The sequence below is a fragment of the Peromyscus leucopus genome, chromosome 8a (assembly GCF_004664715.2).
Source record: "Peromyscus leucopus breed LL Stock chromosome 8a, UCI_PerLeu_2.1, whole genome shotgun sequence".
Lineage (NCBI taxonomy): Eukaryota > Metazoa > Chordata > Mammalia > Rodentia > Cricetidae > Peromyscus > Peromyscus leucopus.
The window spans coordinates 24,768,620-24,791,349 of record NC_051085.1 but is presented as its reverse complement, the minus strand read 5'-3'; the positions used below and the strand labels follow the sequence as shown (position 1 = coordinate 24,791,349).

The 22,730-nt window shown below is 40.4% G+C and overlaps 2 protein-coding genes across 9 annotated transcripts in view; one reads left to right on the top strand and one right to left on the bottom strand.

Annotated features, from left to right (window-relative positions):
* The window catches only part of Echdc1 (ethylmalonyl-CoA decarboxylase 1), a 29,823-nt gene extending 26,994 nt beyond the window's left edge, over nt 1–2,829 (top strand). For 5 of the 6 annotated variants that reach the window (XM_028868324.2, XM_028868327.2, XM_028868322.2 and 2 more), the window contains exon 6: nt 1,847–2,829. In XM_028868324.2, the coding sequence (XP_028724157.1) occupies nt 1,847–2,255 (409 nt within the window). In that variant the 3' untranslated portion in view covers nt 2,256–2,829. The remainder of the gene's footprint in view (nt 1–1,846) is intronic. The other variant, XM_037200430.1, reaches the window with a different exon arrangement.
* Nucleotides 2,830–3,537: 708 nt separating this feature from the next.
* Nucleotides 3,538–22,265, bottom strand: Rnf146 (ring finger protein 146). Of its 3 annotated transcripts, XM_028868320.2 has the most exons (4): nt 22,159–22,247; nt 20,443–20,604; nt 11,920–12,029; nt 3,538–5,459 (listed from the first exon to the last, which is right to left on the bottom strand). In XM_028868320.2, coding segments are annotated over exons 3-4 (1,077 nt in total). In that variant the 5' UTR covers nt 11,922–12,029; nt 20,443–20,604; nt 22,159–22,247; the 3' UTR covers nt 3,538–4,384. The 3 variants fall into 3 exon arrangements, with proteins under 3 accessions (XP_028724153.1, XP_028724152.1, XP_028724154.1); XM_028868319.2 differs by lacking the exon at nt 20,443–20,604 and having other exon boundaries at nt 22,159–22,265; XM_028868321.2 differs by lacking the exons at nt 20,443–20,604; nt 22,159–22,247 and adding an exon at nt 21,410–21,497.
* Nucleotides 22,266–22,730: the final 465 nt, after the last annotated feature.

Here is a 22,730-nt window from a genome sequence, read left to right as displayed (position 1 = left end):
GAAATTTTATACTTTAACTCTATGAGGCTAATGACAGATCTTGTGAAAGGTTTCCTGCTGCGAGCTAGTTATGTCTCTCCCTGGTGAGATGCCCTGTTTTCTTCTCACCAGTGGGTTTTAAAAATTATGTTTAATGCATACTAAAAGGTATGTCAATACAAGCATACTACTAGCTATGTAATTTATAAAGTGTATGTCAGATTAAAATGCATGCTCTTACAGAGATGACTTGAGGATTTGTTAGTTATAAAATAGGATTCAAGAGGGCAGACTTGGGACAGTAAGATAGCTGGGTGGGTGAAGGCACTTCCCACCAAATCTGGCAACGCAGCCAGGTCCCATCCCCAAGACTCACATGGTGAAAAGGAGAGAACCAGCTGACCTCCATACATATGCCATGGAATATGTGCCCACACATCTCCATGAAAAATGAATGTGATAAAACTTTTTAAACAAACCTACATAATTGACCTTGAAAATAAAGAGACAACACATAAGCGTGGTTGCCTAGGTTATAACAACATATGGATGGCCACTGTAATCACTCGTGTAATGTCATCTGCATTGTACCGACACCCAGGGTCTCACTGTTTTTATTCAGTTCTAAATGAATTTATTCCTGACGTCAACACTCTCTCAGCTGTGCTAATAGCTAAACCAGCACATGCCAATTCCAGAATTGGTTTAAAGATTGGCATACTAGGTGGTTCTAGACTGGGCTCAAGAGTAACAATCATTTCTATTTCCACAACTATTAGATACTATATTTTGCAAATTTAATTTCTTCCCAAATTTTGGCAGATTTCTGTTGTGGAGTTAGATTAAGATTCTTTTGACAGTTAGACTTGCTCTGCCTCATACCCATTTAAAAGCCGTTGGTTGAAGCCATTTCCATAGTATTTGACTGCTGAAGTAATTGTTCATCATTGTGACATATTCTTGGTGGAAACTCATCTCTGAGGAGAAAGTTTTCCAGTGGATTAGTAGCTTCTGCAGAAATTCTCCAGTGCAGTGTTTGCTGATGAAAGGTCAGGCTGCAGTCAGAGCCTTGGTGCTAAGAGAATGAAGTCCTCCACAGTTGAATGTACAGTGTGTGGAAAGGCAACACTTCAGCTTTTCTTTCTTATAGTAAATAGTTTGGAAAACGATTATTCCTAAGAAAAACACTAAATTGCACTTTGACACTTAGTTAGGTCAAATTAGGTTTTAATATAAGTCTTCTGTTGATGCATGCCAACAAAAACTGTCCACAGGCAACACTTCCTGAACACTGCACAACTTTATAGTGTGCTCAGAGTATACAAGTGACTAGCAGATGTGAAGCTTTTTTCTACACTCATCAATTAGTATGTTAACTTCGTATATTATCTTTATGAATTACCCTGATCATAAAAACACTAGTTGGGGGATATAACTCCTTGTACAGGAGTTTAACTGTTCTTAGTCCAACCCAAGCCATGGCCACCTGCCTTGCTGCTGCTCCTGCTCCTGCTCTGGTCCAGCTGTGATTCCGGCCTTGACACTGAGGCCAACTATCTGGGATCAAGTCCTGGTGCTTCCATTGCATGCTTATTCAACCAGAAGATGAGAGTATTTATCTCAGTTACTCTCCGAATCTGTTAACATAAAGTTCCTCAAATGTGAAGCCTGAGTTCTTATTTTCAAAGTTTGGAAAAGCTGAAACAATGTTTTTAAAAGCAAATGTTGAATACTGCGTGGTGACATTTTCCAACATTGTTTTTATATCTGCCTAAAAAGATCAATTTCTTATTGGAGGAGGAGCACTCACTACTTTATGGTTATAGTATATGCATGTAGTTACAGTGTTTCCTCTTTGTTTTCACAGGTTAATGACTGTGGAGAGTGTGATCAGGTTTGTCCACAAGGAGATGGGGATAGTGCCAAGCTGGGGTGGTGCCAGCCGGCTGGTTGAAATCATCGGCAGCAGACAAGCTCTCAAAGTGTTAAGTGGGACCTTCAAACTGGATTCCAAGAAAGCTTTAAATATAGGCTTGGCTGATGAGATCTTACAGTCTTCTGATGAATCTAAGGCTCTGGAAGAGGCCCAGGAGTGGCTAGAGCAGTTTGTCAGTGGGCCTTCAGCAGTCATTAGAGGTTTAAAGACATCTGTTTGTTCAGGCCGAGAGCTGTATTTAGAAGAAGCATTACAGAATGAAAGAGATGTTTTAGGCACACTGTGGGGTGGGCCTGCAAACCTAGAGGCTATTGCTAAGAGAGGGAAACATACTAAATAGTTTCTAAAATGTGGGTGTACTACAGTTGACGCTGCCCTGAGATGGATGGAAGTGATGATATGAAAAAGGAGCAGCAGAATTCATTTGAAGTTAACGTGCTTATTTGGTTTGGGTGATATTTTCCATAACTCAATGTGTTGGTTTTTCTTTCTTTTTTAACATTTGCTTAAAGTCACTTCTGCAAATTTCTACATTCCTATAGTAATTATCCTAGAGCCAAAGGTCAATTTTCAAACAGGAACCCTATCCCTGGGCTTATCTTTTGTAATATACTTACAATTTAAATTTTAAGGCTGGGTCTTAAACTTATTTATGTAGCCAAGGGTAGTCTTGAATTTCTAAATGCTGGTATATACTATTGTGTCTGGCCATTTTGTTCTTTCTTAAGTTGATGTAATTTACAAAAATAAAATTAAAAACAAAATAAAAAGATCTCAGTAAATGTGTCATATTAAGCAGAAAGCAGAGAGGATTAGAGGCATGCAAGAAATATTAGTCACTTGTTCTGCTCTGTACACTTAAAATATTGATGGAAATGGTCCTTCAATAAAGAAAAAAGTGCCTCTTTGCTGAATTTGGGGCATCAGTTGGTCTTTTTAACCCTATTTCAAATGACCCATTAAACAGTAAAAGCCACTACACAGAGCACTGACTGTCCGTACAAAATAGCTCTGCATTGTTCCCTGGAATTCTCAAGCCAGTGGTAAAATAGTACTATTGATGAGGTTTTACAATTGAAATTATTAAAGAATCGGGAAGCATCCTTAAACAGTAATTTTCATTTTTACCAGATTTTTGAATAATACTTAACTTTAATTCTTGTGTGGCTGTCTTTTAATACTAAATTTAATAAAAACATGTAATTGAAACATTATGTTCAACCCAGAATTCACTTCTTTAAAATGTATGTCTAAGAATTAAGTTCTGACCTGTCTCAAGAAGAGGTAAAAGATATTTAAAGTAGTGGCTTTTTATTGTTTGTTTTGGCACTCAGTTAACTTGATAATCCTAATAAAGAGAATTCAGAAGTATGTACCCACACGATCCCACTTTGTAAAGGAAAGACAGACATGATTTTTCCAAAGATAATTCTCAATTTTGTGTTTACCAATACTTCCTACCTTGCCAAGCCATAGAAAGTGGACTTATTTGATCTATAACATCATGCTTCTAAGTGTTCTGTGGATCCCAAGACAGTAATAACACTGATAGAGACTGGTAAAGGAAATGTAAAATTAATAGTATCAGCTGCTTGAGAAATTTAAATCTCACGGCTTTTGGGTCTTTTTCCACATCTTTTTATTCCAAACACAATGTCATAGATAGCTTCTCTGTACACATTCTCCTATGAAGAAATCAGACTTCTGGGTAGGGACAAATTGAGCGAATACAATCAATTCAAACCCCACCTTTTAAAAAGCTCTTTAGCCACAAATACCAAAGTACCGCCATCCCTTTTTCAGACTCAAACAAGAAACATTATTTTTGATAAACTCTAGTATTTATTAAATTATAAAGTTTTTTTTTTTTTAATCAAAAAGAAAAATGCAGACTAAGAGAAACCTCAAAGTACAAGGACAAGACAGCAAATCCTATGGAAAGGAACGGCATGAAGTGTGTTACAGATCCGGAAACAACTTATTAGCTGCTGCTTTACATTTCTATCTCAGTAAGACCAACTATAAAGTAGTCGTTAGTCATCTATTTTCCACATTAAGCTTCCTGCTCATAATGACATCAAATATCTCACAGGTGCCAAGTTTTAGTAATGATTTTATACCAATCCATGCAGAAAAATAAGGTAGTGCAAGAGTCAGCTGAGGACCATTAATGCACAGGTACACACTGGCCAAAAGAACTAAAGACATAAAAAATACACTATAAAGTAAACAGATGTCAAGAAAACTGTGTTATTACTGAACAGCTCTCAAATATCAACACCCCAATTCCTCACATTAAATAAATTTCAACAGAGACAATGTTAGACATTTTTATTTCAGGTCTGTCTTTCCCATATTCCTTCCCACCCCAACTCCCACAATGCACTACTAAGAATGAGTATAATGTTATGTGGGCAGAAATTTACAGATATCCATTTCACCCTTGAGTGTGGCACTGAAGACGTCTGTTTAAACCTCTGTCACTGTGCACTGTCCATCAGGCCTTCTCGATCTGACATTGACACTCATGGTTCCACCCCCTGCTACTGATCGGTCAGTCCCCGGTCGGTCTGATCGTTCAGCTACTGTCTGGTTTGCATTTGAAACCAAAAGTCTCTGCTGGTTCAAGGAGTGCGGTGCAACCACCACAGGGACATCCTCACTATCACTACTGGCATCCGATTCAGTTTCTTCAACGGAAGTGTCTGGTACTCTGCCAGAAGATGGTGATTCACGATCTTCCTCTCCTTCACCTCTATGACTCCGTTCAGCTATGTTGTCTCCACTGAGTTGTAAATGAGCAAAAGAGTCTTCCAGAGAAGTGCCTGCATCCGGGGATGGTGTTACGGGGCTGGTTAACTGACCATCAACTGATGTTATTGGTCTTGAGGAAGACGGCACTGGGAGCTGAACAGAAGCTCCAGTCTGTGCTGATACACTGTCCGCACCATCAGCAGAGCTTTCTCTTGCTAGACTCACAGTATTAGTGTCACAGTCCAGCCTAAGTCCAGCTACTCCCTTCTTTGGTATATCTACTATATCTCGCTTAATCTTCCTGCGACGTCCATGTTCATTTCTCCTATACTGAACCATGTTTTCAAGATCGGCAACATACAGAAACCCAGCAATTAACATTTCCGTGTTCTTTTTACCTTTGGAAAAAGCGTCTTCCAGCTCCCGGCTAGTGCGCTCATCATACTGCCACCAGCCGTTTCTTCCTTCGTAATACCATGCATATTCACCATTTCCTCTACTTGCAGCCTTAAGTTCTTCTGGTGACAACAAGGTCGGCTTGTCCAGAAAATCCTCAGGAATCTCTTGTCGACAAAGAGCACATCGCTTCCCAAGCCATGAAGCGCCCTTTACACACAGATAACAGAAAACATGCTTACAGGGCAGACTGACGGGATGGACACACGTTTGCAGGCAGATGGCACACTCGGGAACTGTGAGAGAAGGTGCAGCGCTAGAACAGGACTCGCTCGCCTTCTTATTTGTAGGAAGCATATTTATCGAGTGATCAATTTCACCACAGCCAGCCATCCTAGGAAAATGAGAAGAAAAAAGGGAAATCAGGTTTAAACTCCTCTAAGATTTTAAGCCACTAGTTCAGAAACTACCCAAGAAGCATCTATTCTATGCAAACCACATGCTATACAAGGAAGGTATAAAAGAGACCAGCAAAATCAAAGCCAGCATGGCTCCATAATGTCCTATCTCAAACACAAGATGGGAGAGAAGGAGAAAGAAAACAGAAAAAAAAAAAACACAATATATGTAACAATCCCTTTTCATTTGTAGCTGTCACTCATCAGTTTTTACTAGCAGGAACCAATAAAAAGTAATTATTAAGAAAAAAAGCAAAAATGGAGCAAGGCACATGAGTATATTTTAAATACTGTCTCTACCCAGTCACAGAATTTGTAAGACATAACTAGATGCAAACATTTAAAAACATGAAATCTACTCCAAATTGACTTTAGAATCAGTGTGAAAAGAGGCAGAAAAACAGCTAGATCCTTCAAATTATAACCCTAGATGAGAGCAATTTACAGCCTTTGTTTTAATTAGCAATTAGGTTACAGTCCTAGATGTTTATACAAGTCAGAAATTTAGCTCCTAAACTGCCCTTATGCCTCATATTAATATCTTTCCTGTCTGCCAAATCCATGTACCACCACCCATTCTACCTTTCCAAGTCGTCAAACATCGATTATTAGACCGCTGCATTTGCCTTTTAATTCAGCCACACTTTCATCTCTAAGGGTGCCTTAAATGGTCTGGCTCATTTAAATGCCTTAAATGGCCTCACACCATCTTCATGTCCTATGGAAATTCCCTCTAATCAGGCATCTAGCCATCCCGTGTACTACCTCCAGTGTGATTTATGTATTTCCATATAGGACCTTGCAAATGTTGGTGAAAAGAAAACACACTTTTAAAAGCAAAACCATGAATGTATCATATTGTAAAATAAATATTTAAGTTTCATTTTATTTTAATTAGGCTCAAATAGCTGGTTCAAAACTTTTTCAACACAAGACACTTACACGTATGTACCTTCGTCAGTATGAAAAAGTTCTGTTAGTGTACTTATATTCAGTGCTGAGAAAGCCCAACAAAGCAATGAATAACATGAAGCAAGACACAGTGACACCAGTATTAATATTCCAAGTCTCAGTTCCCTTTATTAATACATGGTTTTAGTCACCCAGGAAAACTGGGAGCTTAAATTTCACTACTTGAAAATTACAAGGTTCAGGTAAAAATTGCTAATAATAATAAATGTTTCTAAAGTTCTATGAAAGTTCCATATAATTATGAAAGAAAATGAGGAGGGGGAGGAAAAGAAAAGGTTTGCCAACTTGGATGTAATGAACTTAATACACGTAAAAGCTTTGGAATTTTGAAAAGTGATTGTATTTTTGTAGATGTATGTGCATACATGTGTTTGGGGGTGCCTGCAGAGGTCAGAAGAGGGCTCCTGATCACCTGGAGCTGGAGTTGCAGGTGGCTGTGAACTGTCAAATGGGATGTGACTCCTGGGAACTGAACTCTGTCCCTCTAGAAGGGCAGCAAGCACTCCTAACTGCTGATCCCTCTCCAGTCTGGACACTTGGAACTTTTGCCTTATTAAGAAAAGCATCTACTAAACACCTACCAGTCCATTAACAGTGTTGTAATCTAATGACAAATAGGATGTGTAGTCTGTTAAATAAGGAAATGTATACGCAAACAGAAAAAATTACAATATGAAGTAGTGAAAATGTGTTAAGATACTAAAGCAATAAGCGAAGAGGAATGGACGTAAGAAGTTTGAGATGGGCAGGTGGGGGGCTGGATGGTGGGGATTTCAGACAGGGACATAGACAAGGTTCTGAATCAAGTAAGCAATGAGTAACAGGAGTGGAGCTAAGGTCACCTAGAAAACAAATCCTAAAAGCCCTATTTTACTGAGCTAAATAAACAGGACTTAGCTGTTATTCCAGGGATTTCCAGACAGGAAACCCCAGATAAAAAGGAAAAGAACAGAGCTGACTAGAGGGGACAAAGACTGGAGAGCACAGGTGAGAGCCCCACGGTCCCGAGGTTAGAAATCATCAATCAGCTGCTGCTGAAATGAGGGGCAGCCTCTCTCAGTTCATTCTGCCATGCTGAACAGACCACTTCAAGCTGAACTCTATAAGGACTTGGGCTTTTTGTCCAAGATACTCCACGCTTGATGCAGCGGCTGCACAAAGGATAGCTAATAAAAGTAGTTTACACGTTAAAACTGAGGAAGAGTGTCCTACACAAAGGATAGCTAATAAAAGTAGTTTACACGTTAAAACTGAGGAAGAGTGTCCCTTGGCTTTCCTCAGAGCCCACTCAATCTTGTGTCCTAGAAGTCGGCCTTTTCCTAGAACACGTTTCTCCAAAGACACATGTTCAAAATACTAATCTGTAAAGGAGACTGCAACACTGTACCTATGGGAAATCATCATAGAATAATGTATTCGTTATTTTTCAACCCTTAATGACATTACCAACTAAGGCCCTCGACCAGAAACTTTCTATTATAGGAATCAGAAAAGTGTAACTTCTTTCTAACTCATTCCCATAAATCAAGCAAATGCAACTTAATGTGCTTCTCGCTACAAGAGCTTCAAGGCGTTTCTGTTGTGCTTTTAGAACAAGAACATTTACAAGTTTAATTTACATGTTTGTTAATTAACCCGTCACCAGTGCCATCTATCCCTTCCTTGCCCGACCCAAATGAACTGACTGTGTACACCTTTTGTTAAGGTCTCAGAAACCTTTATTCCTTGGAATTTAAATCAAAGAAATCAATTCTAATGAAAATTTTCCCCTCATGTGTATGTGTGGTGTGTATGATATGCATGTGGGTGAGGTGCATGTGGGTCCATGCATTTGTCCTATGTGCATGGAAACCCAAGGTTGACTTCTGAAGTTTTTCTCAATTGCACCCCATCTTTTTGATATTGAGGCAGTATCTCTCAATAGAACCACGGCTCACCACAATGGCTAGTCTGGCTAGCCAGCTTGCTCTGAGGATGCTGTATCTGCCTTCTAAGTGCTGAAACTGCAAGCTGTCTTGCCCACCTTGCGATTATGTGGGTGCCAGGGATCTGAACTATAGTCCCTACATTTGTACAGCAAACACTTTATGAGCTGAGCACAACAGACACCAGGGAGCAAAAAGGAGGAAATGGTCACCTGCAGGGAGGGGGCACATGAGTTCAGACATTCACTGTCAATGCTAATGGCTCTTAAACAGATTTTGGGTCACAATCTTCTTAAGAATGTGATGAACTCTTATTTAAAAAGGTTAAGGATCTTTATAAAACTGGTCCATATATATAATCATCCAGTTATGAGTCATCAACATATACATGGTTCTTAAAGTCATGAAAATGGGTAAATGACCAAATTAAATTTGTAGCAAGAGCAGGAAAATCAGGCAACATCCTTGGGTTACCCAACACTTACAAATCATAAGCAGCCTGCATGAGATTATAGAGTGCTCAGAGGAAGACAGGAAACTGACAACACCCCCCCCACCCACCCAGGAGGGAGCAGGAGGGAGATGTCTACCGAAGCTCGTTCGAGCAGACACTGCAGCTCCACGCACTGCCTTGCTGCTCTGACTGCCAGAGACCACCAAGCTTGCTCCCAGTAACGCAGTAGCCAGAACATCTTTATTTCCCATTGCCCCAAAGAGGGTTATAAAACTTCTTCAACCCTCTCAGTTATGAAACACTTTGACTCCTGTTATCACTGACCACTTACACAAGCCAAAGAATCATCAGCAAAGCACAGCTGTACTTGTACTCTGCTTTACTGCCATTCCTCCTGGTTCAGGATGGGTTTCTGCCACCTGTTTCCAAAACTAGTCCTTAGTTTCTGTAATCAGAAAATTGCTCTAACTCCTCTAGAACTCTGACCAGCATCTCAAATTAATTTAATTAACTTAATTTAATTAACTTGAACCCATTTCTCTTCTCAATCCCTTTGTTTTTCATTTGAACTTTAGCACATTCTCAATTCATCTCTTTCATTCTGTTCCCTTTTCTCTAGGACCTCTTCAATGTCAGTACTTTGTACACATTAAATGCTTAATTGGTATTCTGAGTGTCTCACATGTTTGAGTCTATGTGACTCCTCACACCTCATATCTGGAAATACTCCACTTCAAGCCTGTATTTCTGATTCTGTATTCCAAAATTCCACCTCAACACTCTAGACATCTGAAATAAAGACAACTGAAAACAAATTTAACTGGACCTTTATCTTTGCTCTCCACCTTGGATAAATCACCATTCTTAGTGCTCACCTAACCCCTGGCCATAACTCCTTTAGTGCGCCTCTTCATTCCAAAACCTGAACTTAATTCCAGACCCTTAGATACCTCTTGCACAAAATACTAACTCTTTGTTAGTATTTTCAGTATTGGTATTCTTAGTATATTTAATATTAGTTAGTAATACCTACTAACTAATAAGAAGCTCCTAGGAGACTCCAGTCTTCTCTCTCCCTGGCTTCTCCTCCTCCCAGTCATGTGTATTAGTCACGTCTCAATCTTTAATAGTTTCCTACTGTATACATAATCCAATAAAAGTTCCTAAGCATAGAATTTCAAGATCATTGATACAGATTTTTGTAGCATGGATTCTAATTGGTCTTATAATAAAAACCCAGAGTTTTTTATCCAGAGGTGTAAATGCTGAAAGATCAGAGAAGCAGAGCAAGCCACAGCCACCTCGTCTTACCTTGACAACTCCTCAGGCTGAAAAAAACTCTAGTTCCTGTCTCCTTCTGCCTTATATTTCTCTCTCTGCCCAGCCACATCACTTCCTGTCTCCACCTCCCTAGTGCTGGGATTAAAAGTGTGAGATTCCAAGTGCTGAGATCAAAGGTGTGTACCACCACTGCCTGGCTCTGTTTATCTTTTAAATTGGATCAATCTTGTGTAGCCCAGGGTGGCCTTGAACTCACAGAGATCCATCTGCCTCTGCCTCCCAACTGCAAGGATTAAAGGTGTGAGATCCCAAGTGCTGGGATTAAAAGTATGCCATTACTGCCTGGTCTCTATGGTTCTAATGTCTTAGCTCTGCATTCTGATCTTCAGGCAAGCTTTAATAGATCACAAACAAAATATTACCACATGCCCTAAAATAGTTAAAATCTTAGCCATACTATTTTTATGTTAACATTTCCTAAAACTTGCTTAAAGATAGGAATTAGCTAGTGTGTACTTTCCTAGAAATCTGAACCTAGGGGTCTGGATTTGGGCTCAATAGTCTGTGTTCTTAAATAAGTGGCCTCAAGGGATTATTTTCAGAGAAACTTGGTAAACACTGTCCTAAGGGAATGACTTAATTTCTCTAATTCTGCTTCTTCAACAGTAAGTAAGGCTATTCATATTTAATGGTTAAATTCAACAACTCAAGGAAAATACTCACCAGGCACCTAATATACTGACTACTAAATAAATATTCACTCTTTTAATTCTGATGGCTTTCTTCCATGCTATTCTTGCATATACTATCAGTTCCTAATGATCTAAAATACCTTGATGTTAGGCAGCTGAATCCCTTTCTTATTCTCTTCACTCTCCATCCTTTACATGACATTGCGTGCGTGCATATGTGTGTGCGTGTGCGTGTGCGTGTGCGTGTGTGTTGGGGAACAGGCAGATACAAAATATACAAGATTCACTGGCTCCAATTTTAAAGAAAGTAACTTATGGCATCATTTTTCTCTTATCCAATTCTCAAGACTGACTAGAATGATACAGTCATACTTTTAATGGCAGCGTGAACATACTGATTAAGGAGGTAACAAACTAGTTTCTGTGTCAAAACTTGGAGACTATGAAATAGTATCTGCAAGAGTCCTTCTGGTCCAGGAATTTGAGTACTGTAATGATCAAGACTAAAAGTCAACAAGGTTTTCATTTTCCATGATCTAGAACTATGGTGTTGATTGTTGGAAATGTTTCATCAAAATATAATAAAATTTACTATGAGTAGGTTCAAGATTGTCAAACACCTGAAGGCATGTTACACAAAGGCTAAATGACAGGAAAACACAACTAATGAGACTACAAAGTAGAGTGAATTGATATGAATAAAAAATGTACTAATTTTCAAATCATATGAAAAACCCTTAAATTTCACAAAACAAAAGTTTAGCAATTAGTTCTAAAATTCAGAAATCTTTCTTAAGTAAATTACTGTGCAAAGTGAAAGTGGGATACATAGGCCTCCAGCTTTTCAGCCTTCACTTATCATAGTTTCCCTATGTGAACACAGTTAGAAATTTTGACAATAATCACTTAGTGTGAATAGGGCTGCTAACTCTATAAGGCACTGGTAAGTCAATACAAAATTTCATTTTGCATAACTAAAACTAAACACAAGTATGGTTCTCTGCATTTATCCTCCTCGCCCAATTTGAGGTGTGGGAAAGCCATGGCACTATAGATGCTATGCTGTACTTACATTTCTATCACAGATCCCACATGCACCTGTCACAAAAATAAAACATCTTCTTTACTAGTTGTCAGCCAACTTAGAGGGTTTTCTCTTCCACTGCTGGTTCATTCTCTGTACTGCAAAAGAAAAACAGTATCAATAGCAACCACTCTACAAATTAAGATCAGTAGAATTAGTCTAGTATGATCCCTTAACAAAATATAGTGGCAAGTTTTATTTTAAAATTAAAATAAAAATAAAGACAAGGGGGCTGGAGAGATGGCTCAGAGGTTAAAGAGCACTGACTGTTCTTCCCGAGGTCCAGAGTTCAATTCCCAGCAACCACATGGTGGCTCACAACCATCTATAATGAGATCTGATGCCCCCTTCTGGCCTGCAGGCATACATGCAGGCAGAACACTGTATACATAGTAAATAAATCAATCTTAAAAAATAAAGACAAGGAACAAGGACGCTCTCTTTTACCACTGCTGTTAACATCATGGAAGCTCTAGCAGAGAAGTTAGACTGAAGACGCAATGAAGGCATACAAATTAACAGAGAATAAATTTTTAAAATGTACATCTGAGAGGAGAAAAACACCATTTTCTCTATATGGCATTCTAAGTTGAATAACCAAGTCCTGCAAAGTTGTAGATTGTAAGTTACACACACACACACACACACACACACACACACACACACACACACACACCAATCAAAAATAAAACAAAACTCCAGTATTGTGTTCCTATATAATAGCAATTGACAAAATGGAAATCAAAGAAAAATATCCATTTATAACAATATCTAAAGCAATATATTAGTTTTGGATTCATATACCAAAGTTTATAATAGAATTATAAGTCAAAGGTGGACACAAAGTATCTCTGCAGATAAAAGAAACATGACATTTAACAGTGTACTATTCAGAACAAAATAAGAATGTAGTTCATCCAATATGGATGCACCCTGAAAACAAAGTAAGCTAGACACAAAGGAAGACTGTATATAGTCCTAAATGAATGGGGAATTATTCATAGAGATAACTTAAGTGTTACCAAGACCAGGAGGACGACAGCATAGGGAGCCAATAACTCAAAAGTACGTATTTTCTCTCTGGAATATGAAATATTTCTAGAAATACATAGTAAGGATGGCTATACAACATTGCAAATAAAATTAGCTATATTGAGTCGTACATTTAAAAGTGGTTAAAGAGTAGTGTGTCATAATTCTTACATTCTACTACAATAAATATTTTAAGTAAAATAAACCAGTTCTGTACGAACAAGTCAAAAATGGCAACAGGCTATCCTTAATACAGAATGAGTCAGCATCACTGCCTTCCGACACAAGTGGTATTAGCACATTAACTAAAGGGTAGGTTCTGCTATTTACATGCACCAGCACACCCAATTTGACAGTCTTTATCAGATATGTATCATAGAGATTCAGCTGTATATTAAAGCTGAACTTTGACCAGCCAAGGGTCTGTCAAAAGGCAAGGCCATTTATTTTGAATATTTGGTGTTACCCAGCCTTTAATATTCCAGCTGTCTTCCGCTATGAAATCCTTGCATGCCCAGACCAATTGGTAAACATTTCAGCTCCCCAGACCTGCTGAACCTACTAAGTTACTAGCTGCCCTGCTGAGCTTAGGAGACAAGCTGGCGGGAGATGCCTAGCTTTGTTTCCTGTGCTAATGACCATCCCTGGCTGTGAGGAGCCCTAGAGGTTCTCCAGAGAATTCTGACTGAGAACAAAAGAGGTTTTTACATATCAAGGTGAGAGATAAAACAACATTCCTGAGGAGGCAGGGACCACGTGCCCAGGGAAAGAAAGGACAGGCATTTTCTGTAGACAAAGACAGAACAGCTTGGCGGAGAGAAGAGAGGATGGCAGAGGTTCCATAGAGGGTAAGCAGATCTCCAGTAGAGTTTTCTGAGTGCCAGGAGTTAGAGAGCAGCAGAAATGGAGAAAGAGGATACAGAGGACGAAGATGAGGTTGGAAGCATAGGAGTTAGTCATTAGCAGCAGGACTGAGCTAGGGAACTGGACGGAACTGTAGTTATGGAGACAGGATTTCATCCCAGAGAAATAAGGTAGACGGATACAGAGCTTGGTATGTCTAGAGTTGTTCCTGCCTTGAATGCCTGGTGGAGCTATAGCTGAATTGACAGAATTTTGTCTTAGAGGAATAAAGTTAACAGACATAAGAACATAGTGTATGTAGATTTTTTCCCCCCTGATATCACACGCCAGGCATATAGCAAAGCCCCCTTGGACCCTGGGGAATCGATACTTTATGCCAACTTCCTCTCAAGCTACCTCTTGTCCAGGGAATCCACAAACACCATCAGCCTCTAGTTCTTCTCATATAGTATTCCTTCCTGTGCTTCTAAATGCTTACTTCAAGGGCACATCATCCCATGTAAAGCTTACTTCAAATCATGCACATGATCATTGAAGAAATGAGCAAATGCACAGTAAAGTAAACCTAGTAGAAGAGAGACCTGGATCCTGTCTTTCTGCTCCATAAGCCCCTCACGGTTGCAACGATCTCGATAACCTATCTAAAACTTCAATGGCTAAAGATAAATGGAGCACGTGTAGAAGCCAGCTTTCCCCACCAAATGTTTAAGAGAACAAATAATCGGTTTCAAAGCCAAAGAATGTCACGAGTAACTGGCTAACCAGGGTTTCTAGGAAATGTGCTTCCCTTTGCTCTGGCTTTAGATAAGATAACATGGATACACTATTCCACTCTTCCTACCAGGTTTTTCACTGCCTTCATGGTGCCAAAATGTTCAGCGGGATCACAGGATTCTCACTGCACTTCCAGACACTGTCTCTGTCTCACAATGCCATCTGCCCCCATCTGCAAGTCAGAGGTAAACATCCTGTTGTTCCAGCACCACTGGTGCTAAGACGTCACCACACAGGATCCTCTTCATGTTGTCTCCTGACAGTACCACAGACCTACTTTCAGTGTCCCCAAGAATGAACAGCCCAGCTTCCCAGAAGTCCTTAAGTTTTGCTCCAATATACATTCTTTAGAAACAAGTACCTAGCTTCTTAGAAATATGCATTTTGGGAAACCCTGCACTGTAGATGCTAGGCTAGAAATGCTGATAAGGTGAGTCTAAAAGGTATTTAACTGTCCTTTATTTTCAACTTTTGAACTTTACTTCCTCTTGTCAATAAAGTATCATTTGGCCTTGTCACCTAAAATCAGAAGACATAATCCCATTTTCAGACCCCAAGGGCTGGTCCTCCTAGCTCACTTCTCATTCCCATACCTGCTGTTAGTTATGGAGACTTCTGGCCACCTCCTCATCTTCTTTCCTTTATACAGTTCCTGATGTCATTTCCTTTCCTGCTCAATCTAGAATCATCTGGAAGTTCTTCTTTAACAGAACCCTTGTTTGACAACCTCATATTTTTATCTCCTCTGCGGTCTACATAAACACCTATCTCTGATGAATCTTGCAATGTGCCATTTTTCATGCCTCAGCCACTTAAGGATCACAGAATAAAAGAGAAAACAGTTTTATTACCTTCTCTGGCCCTACATCCTATCACACCAAAGTCTTTCAATTTTTATCCTGAACATTCTAGGAGTCTACTTCTATGTAGTATTATGTAACCAGCCTTAAATTCATTCACAGTGCTTCTGCATGATACATCTGTAAAAATGGACCATGATCCTCCTATACTAGAAGGCCAAGTTTAGTTTTCCAGTCTATACAATAAAGGCAGAGTCCTTTAGGAAAGCAAAAGCTTTAGGTCTCTGAGCCCTAAATACATAACTGCTTCATATTTACCCATGACAACCAGCCTTCCAGATTAATACTGTAGGTACACCAAATGAGCGCTCCCAAGAGCCCTTGATAATTCTCCTGCCTTTAGGAGTCTTCCTCTTCAACAGCTTATAAAATGCCTAACAAAGTTCACTGCACTGCACAAGAATGATCACACAAACCACTTCCCTCTCCTGCATTTTATATTTTTCTACTATTGAACTAATCATAAATATTGGCATTATTAATTTATGCACTGACTTTCTGCTGAATCATTTAGACAGGACAAATTTTATATCTTTAAGTGGTAAGTTATCAATCAATTTGTGTTGATTTCAACTGGAATTTGTTTAAAAACCACAATACTTAAGTCATCTGTTCACATAAAATATCTGCATTTCATCTGAGAAGAAGGCACTCTTTTGGAAATTACCAAATACAAAAAGATAAGAAATCCTTAGAATTTACAGTGTAACTTAGCCCTACAGCTACAGCTCTAGAATCTGCCATTTTTTTATCATTTGGTAAGCACATAATTCACCTGGCTAATGACTACGAAAGGATTCTAGGATTTTACCCAGAAAGTAGGTAAATCCTAGGAATACAGACAGACAGCAACAAAAAGGCTTTTCTTGACAAAGGTACAGAATAAAGGTAAGGATGACCAGAGGGGACAGGAAACTCTGTATGTCTTTTGTCTCCTGAAAAAGAGTGTTTGGTTTGGAAAATAAAGGATACAGACATTCTATGCCTCACTCATCATGTTTTTGGACCATGACTCAGAAGTCAATTTATACTTCACCCACATTCTGAGGAGTGTGTGTGTATGTGTGTGTTGGATATCTGCTGTTTGTATGTTCTTCTTGTCTGTCTTACAAGTTGTTTAAAATAGAACCAATCATCTGAGTCATCTTAATCATGTATTCCAAGCACATATATGGTTGAATGGTACAATTCTCACCTGTAAAATGTGGTGGTTTTTGTTTTTGTTTTTTAAGACAAGGTTTCTCTGTATAACAGGCCTAGCTGTCCTGGAACTCACTCTGTAGATAGACCAGGCTGGCCTCAAACTCACAGAGATCCACCTGCCTCTGCCTCCTGAGTGCTGGGATTAAAAGTGTGTGCCACCACTGCCTGGCTGGTGTTAAATTTCTTATAAAAATCTTGACAGGTCATTGTTTCAAAATAGAAAAAGTGCCTCTTTCCTCCTAATGAAATACACAGAAAAAAAAATGTCCCCATTTCTAATGCTTTACTCCTTCCATGCATTTACTTACATATTCTGTCTCTTTAATAACTCACCGTTCCTGCCTATTCACTTCCCTGTCTATTCCAGTCCTGTCCATAAATATTTTATCTCTACAACTGGTTTGTACTTTAAAGTAAACAGAAGCAAATACATTTCAAATAACTCATACAAATCTTTAAGAATTCCTGCGTTTGGACACCTAGTAGGTTGTAGTCTTTAAAAGAACGAGCCACTCAGTAATCCCATCAGGAGCACCTACTACAGACAAAGCCACTTTCTCGTCCCACTCCTACCCCTCCTTTATTAAAACACACTCACCGTTCCCACACCTATCTCCTGTACTTGGGATCTGCAATGAAAAAAGTCTTCCTAAGAGACTGAAATGAACATTCCAGTATGATTCCCCACCAACTAATGTGTGGGCTTTTCGAAACACAGTCAAAATACATTTACTTTGCCTGATGTTCCTTTACACTCTTTTTCATTTTTATTCTGGCCTAAAGAATAGAAGATAAGACTCTCAGAAATTCTTTTCTCCAATTTTTAAAATATGGATTTTACTTCTTCCTCCAAGGATCTCTAACAATAAGATAAACTCAAACACTACACTAATTTACCATATTTATTCAGCGCATTCTTAAAATTTTACTTCCAATTATGCCATTAATTTCAAAATCCTTGGCTCCCGTAGACAAACTATGTCAAAGTATCCCATCAACAAACATGGCTCCAGCCAAATGGAAATAACTTTACAAATGTAGACAGGACTTCCATAGCATCTCTGAGGGCATAATACACACACTTTCTAAAACACTGCAGACTATAGTGACTTTTCCAATTTCTTTATCTCACAGATGAGATTTTCAAATTGAGACAAATGGACAGTAAATTTTAGGGGGAGGAAAATGAACTAAGATGCCCACTGAAATCGAGGTCCCACAGGCTGGCACTGGCACTGGCAGAAGGTCCCCTGGAAATGACTATGTGGATCCCAGCCTGGAGTCGGCTCTCCCAGTTACTTATGTGCACACTCAGGTCTGGAAGCACTGGTGGGTCAATTCTGTCAGTGCATCCTCCACACAGCCCTGGCATTGGGACCACACCGTTTACAGAGAAAGGCATCAAGCTCGGAAGGCATAGGGCTTACTTACTCAAAGTCAGAAAGCTGGTGACACTTTGAGACGGGATTCAAATTCAAGCAGACTACACCTTTTTAAAAAATGCTCTCCTAGCATTGGAAAGGCAAAAGCAGGAAGATTGCCAGGAGTTCCAGGCCAGTGTGAGCTACATAATGAGGCTTTATCTCAAAACAAACACTTCTCTCTCTCTCTCTCTCTCTCTCTCTCTCTCTCTCTCTCTCTGGGAAAAAAAGAAAGAAAAATGAAAAAGGCACCACAAAGAAACAAAAAAAACTTTCTCTTAGGAAAATTAACATTATCTAAAAGGAACTTGTAACAAGCCAGTATCTAATTTCAAATTTTCTACTAGTTACAGTAAAGCTGTATTACATTTATTGTTTCTTTAATAAAAAGAAACAGGTTAAATTAATTTTAAAAGTCTATTTTATATAACTCAATGTATCTACATTATTACCATTTTAATACATATTCAATATAAAATCACTAATGGGATACTTTACATTTGTGTGTATATACTCTGAAATTCATATATACTTTATATCCAGCACAACTCAGACCTGCTGAGTTCTAAGTGGCTCATGAGTCTTTCCCACCCTTATCAAATTGGACCTACAATGTCATATGTATTGACACACCTACCTTAAAGGATGAAGCTGACAAAACTGTTAAAATAATCAATGGACAGAAAAACTGAACACGATATGATAGTTCACTCTGCTGAACACAGATTAAAAAACAACAACAACAAAAAACCCTAACTGTGTGTATTCTATTGTGATCAAAGTAGACAGGTTTAGGTGAGGCTGCCAAACTGACCCATCAACTACAATCTTGCAAAGGATCACGTCAAAAGGTAAAAATCAGGGCATGCGTGTAACACTCAGAAGAGGCATACATAATTTTCAAGTTATTTCAAACACGATGTTTTTACAGTCAGAAAGGTGTTTTTATTTTAAATAAAGAGGATTTTTTTTAAAAGGGAAGAGATCATTTCAAACTACGTGCTAGAAATAATTTAACAAACATGTGATTCCAATATACATAATTCCTTCTACAATAATTTTAAAATTATATACCAAACTCAATACAAATTAAGAAAGAAAGTAACAGGAAAACAGAAAAAGAAACAAGGTTATTTGTCCCTTAGCAATTGTGGAGAAAAAGTGACAGACTAAGTTTATATAAAGAGGTTTATAGATTAGTAATGAATTCAGATCTTTATCAATTAACCTAGTTAAATACAAAAAAGTCATACTGTATTACTTAAAAATTATAACCACTAAAGAAATTCAAACTACCATTACTAGAATACACTGTTAATTCCTAATGTAAAGATTTAGGGTTAATAGCAATTCCATTTATCAAGTCAGTTAGTCAGTTAATCTTTTTTTTTGTTTTTTGTTTTGTTTTTCAAGATAGGGTTTGTCTATGTATCTTTGAGACCTGTCCTGGAACTCGCTCTGTAGACCAGGCTGGCCTCAAACTCACAGAGATCTGCCTGGCCCTGCCTCCCACCCAGCCATTTAAACTTTTATATAAATATCAAGTTATATATGCTTGAACAGTTTCTGTTTTTTCTATTTAAAGTTAAGGTTTAATGAGTTTACTCTTTATTCAAAATTCACAAAACAGGATATATTGTATAGAAAAGGCGTCAGTGATAGGACTACTTATATATATGTACTTACATATATGCATCCATTATAAACACAAGAAATGAGAGTAGAGGTCAGGTGGATTTTAACAGACACATCTTAAAATTTCTTAAGATTCCCAAATTCACAGGTATGTAACTGTTAAAATGTATCAATTTTTTGCACTTGATCATCAAATCGGTTTTCAAAAAAACGTCTAAGTCACACTTGGAAAGAAGCATTCTGTCAAAACTCACTTCAGCTAAATTTAACAAGCATCATCCTATAATTCTACTGACTGCCTTCACAGTCTTCCTATTCAAGTGTAAACCTTTAAATTTCTTCTCTGCAAAGTGGGCTCTGCATTTATTTCAATACCTTACGACATATGAATGTCAAAGGCAATGTCGATCTCATCTGAAACACAGATGTTTCACGGTCAGCAACTATTTCTGCATGACCTTAGTCATCCCCACACTTTCGTTGCTTCACCCTCCTCTCTGTAATCCTACAATTTAAAAGTTTTGATGAACAGGTCTTTAGCAACAGGCTTTGTATTAGCTAACCAGAAAGCTACATGACACTGTACCAATAAGCAAAGGAGGCTGCAGACCAGTGTAAACACGGTGTCTATCTCAAAAAGACTGTTTCTAACCCAGCCAGTTCTACAAATTCACTCTGATATCAAGAACCCAACCCGGCAGGAGGATAGAAAAAGACAGTACCTTCCATCTCCAATATGGGCAGAAAAATGGGTGTAAGAACCAGGAGCAACTGGTTAAATCCTTCAAACACATGTATGGCTAACAGAAAATGTGTCTTAAACAGGTGAATATGAAAAATTTCTTCCTACTATTTTCCTCCAAGTCAAGGAATCATCTTGGATCCTTTAAAAACAAAACAAAACAACTCAAAATTGGCACGTTACCATTTGACACATCTAAAATATTTTTTTGTTGTTTTTGTTTTGTTTTGCATTCCTCTTTATCTAATGACCAGCTATTTGGGACGTTTTCCCATGATTGCAACTCTACTAAGTTCTTAACCAACAAAACACAGAAACCTTCAAACGTTTAAGTATAAAGGTTTTCATTCTGCCCACATAACACAAACCCACTTGAGACATAAACCCGAATGTTCCACTCTACCATATCCCTGACCCCAAAACACCCGAAACTCATCTTCAGTGTGGCGGTAGTCACTCTTGAGTTCTCTCTTTAAAAGTGAGATTTACTTGACCTATTTTCATGTATTTCTACAGCACCCAGACGCTTTACTGATAGTTTGTATATGGGTCATTTTCTTCATTTGTTGCCAATATGCCAAATCCTTTAAAAATCTAATACAGATCATTTACAGTGTTCTACGTGTTCAAATTCGATGACGATAGATGGCTTTCAATACCCAAGTTCCAGGGGCACATCCCGTTTGTAAAACAAGACACACACACACACACACACACACACACACACACGGGGGTGAACACACCCTGGCACCTGAAATGTCAATCTAAGAACAAAATCTTTTCTGTCTCCTTTTGACTTTCTTCTTCCCTAAGTTCTCCAGTATTTCGGTGTCGTAAAAGGAAAAGAAAATGTTGAAAACTTAAGAAGTGCGTAGACAGCACCCAGAGAAAAGACAAAATACAGTTGTCAGAATGAATGTGCCAACTTACAGTCCGGAATATCTTACCTAACTAGAGGACGGGTTCCATTTCCCCATCCTCAAAAACAACGTAACACAGCCTCACTCTTTAAAAAAAACCGTTCAGGAAAACAAGACAGCGACAACAATGGGGATCCCGTGCGCTCTCAAGACGGGGTGGAGGGTAAAGAGAGAGAGAACTCCACACCCAGCAACCAGAACAAAGCGACAGCCGGGGCTTCTCAAGGATGCACCCGGGTTGGGAGGCCCCGACGCGTATTCCGACACCTCCCGGTGGTTTCAGGTTTTGGTAGCCATCAAAACAAGAACATTCAGCGGCTTCCGCCAGCGCCAGGAGGAGGGGACGGCTCCGGGCGCTGGGCAAGACCAAGAGGCTCGCAGCAGCTGCAGCAGCAGCAGCAGCAGCAGCAACAACAGCAGCAGCAGCAGCCGCCCGTGGCCCACCGAGGCCCGGGCGAGCCGCCCTCCGCTGTCCGCAGCCCGGCCTGCGCAGTAATGGCCGGGGCCGCGCCCGTCACGGTCCCGGCTGCGCCAGCTCGGCCTCTCTCCCTCCCTCCCTCCCTCCGTCCGCGCGCCCGTCCGGGCCGCGCTGGCCAAGGGCGTCCCTGTCCTACCGGCCCCGACCCGCCGCCGCCGCCCGCCGCCCGCCGCCCTCCGCCGACACCGGGCGCCGCCCCGCGCCAGCCGAGCGCGGTCGCAGCGCCGCCCGCCGAGGAGGCCCCCCGCAGCCCTCGGACACCCGCGCTCCCCGCCGCGCCCGCCCGGTGGGTGCCCACCTCTCTCGGCCACCGCCGCAGCCGCCGCCTCGCAGCCTTTTCTCCTCGGCTTCCGAGCCCCCGCAGCCGACGGGGACGCGCGCACGCGCGCGCGCGGCCGCCACGTGACCGCCCGGCGCGCTGGGGGGCGGGGCCGCGCCGGCGGAAGCCACGCCCCTCGCCGCCGCCGCCGCCGCCGCGAGGGCGAGCTCCGGGGCGCGCGCCCGCGGCCCGCCGTCCCCGCTCTGCTCGCGCACCTCGCTTGCCCTCTGCTGCGGCGGGACGGCTCTCCTTCCCCTCCCTCCCTCCCTCATTCCCTCCCTCTCTCTCTCCCTCCCTCCCTCCCTCTCTTCCTCATTCCCTCCCTCTCTCTCTCCCTCCCTCCCTCCCTCTCTTCCTCCCTCTCTCTCTCCCTCCCTCCCTTCCTCCCTCTTTATGCCGTGTGCATGGCGTACCTTATCACCGCCTGGCTCTGACACGCAGAGGTCCCACCGGAGAGCATTGCGGGAGGAAAGCTAGAGGTTGGGGACCAGGAAGGGGAGCTTTCCCGAAATCTAGCCTTCTGACCCCCAAGAAGCCCTTGGGCCAAGTCC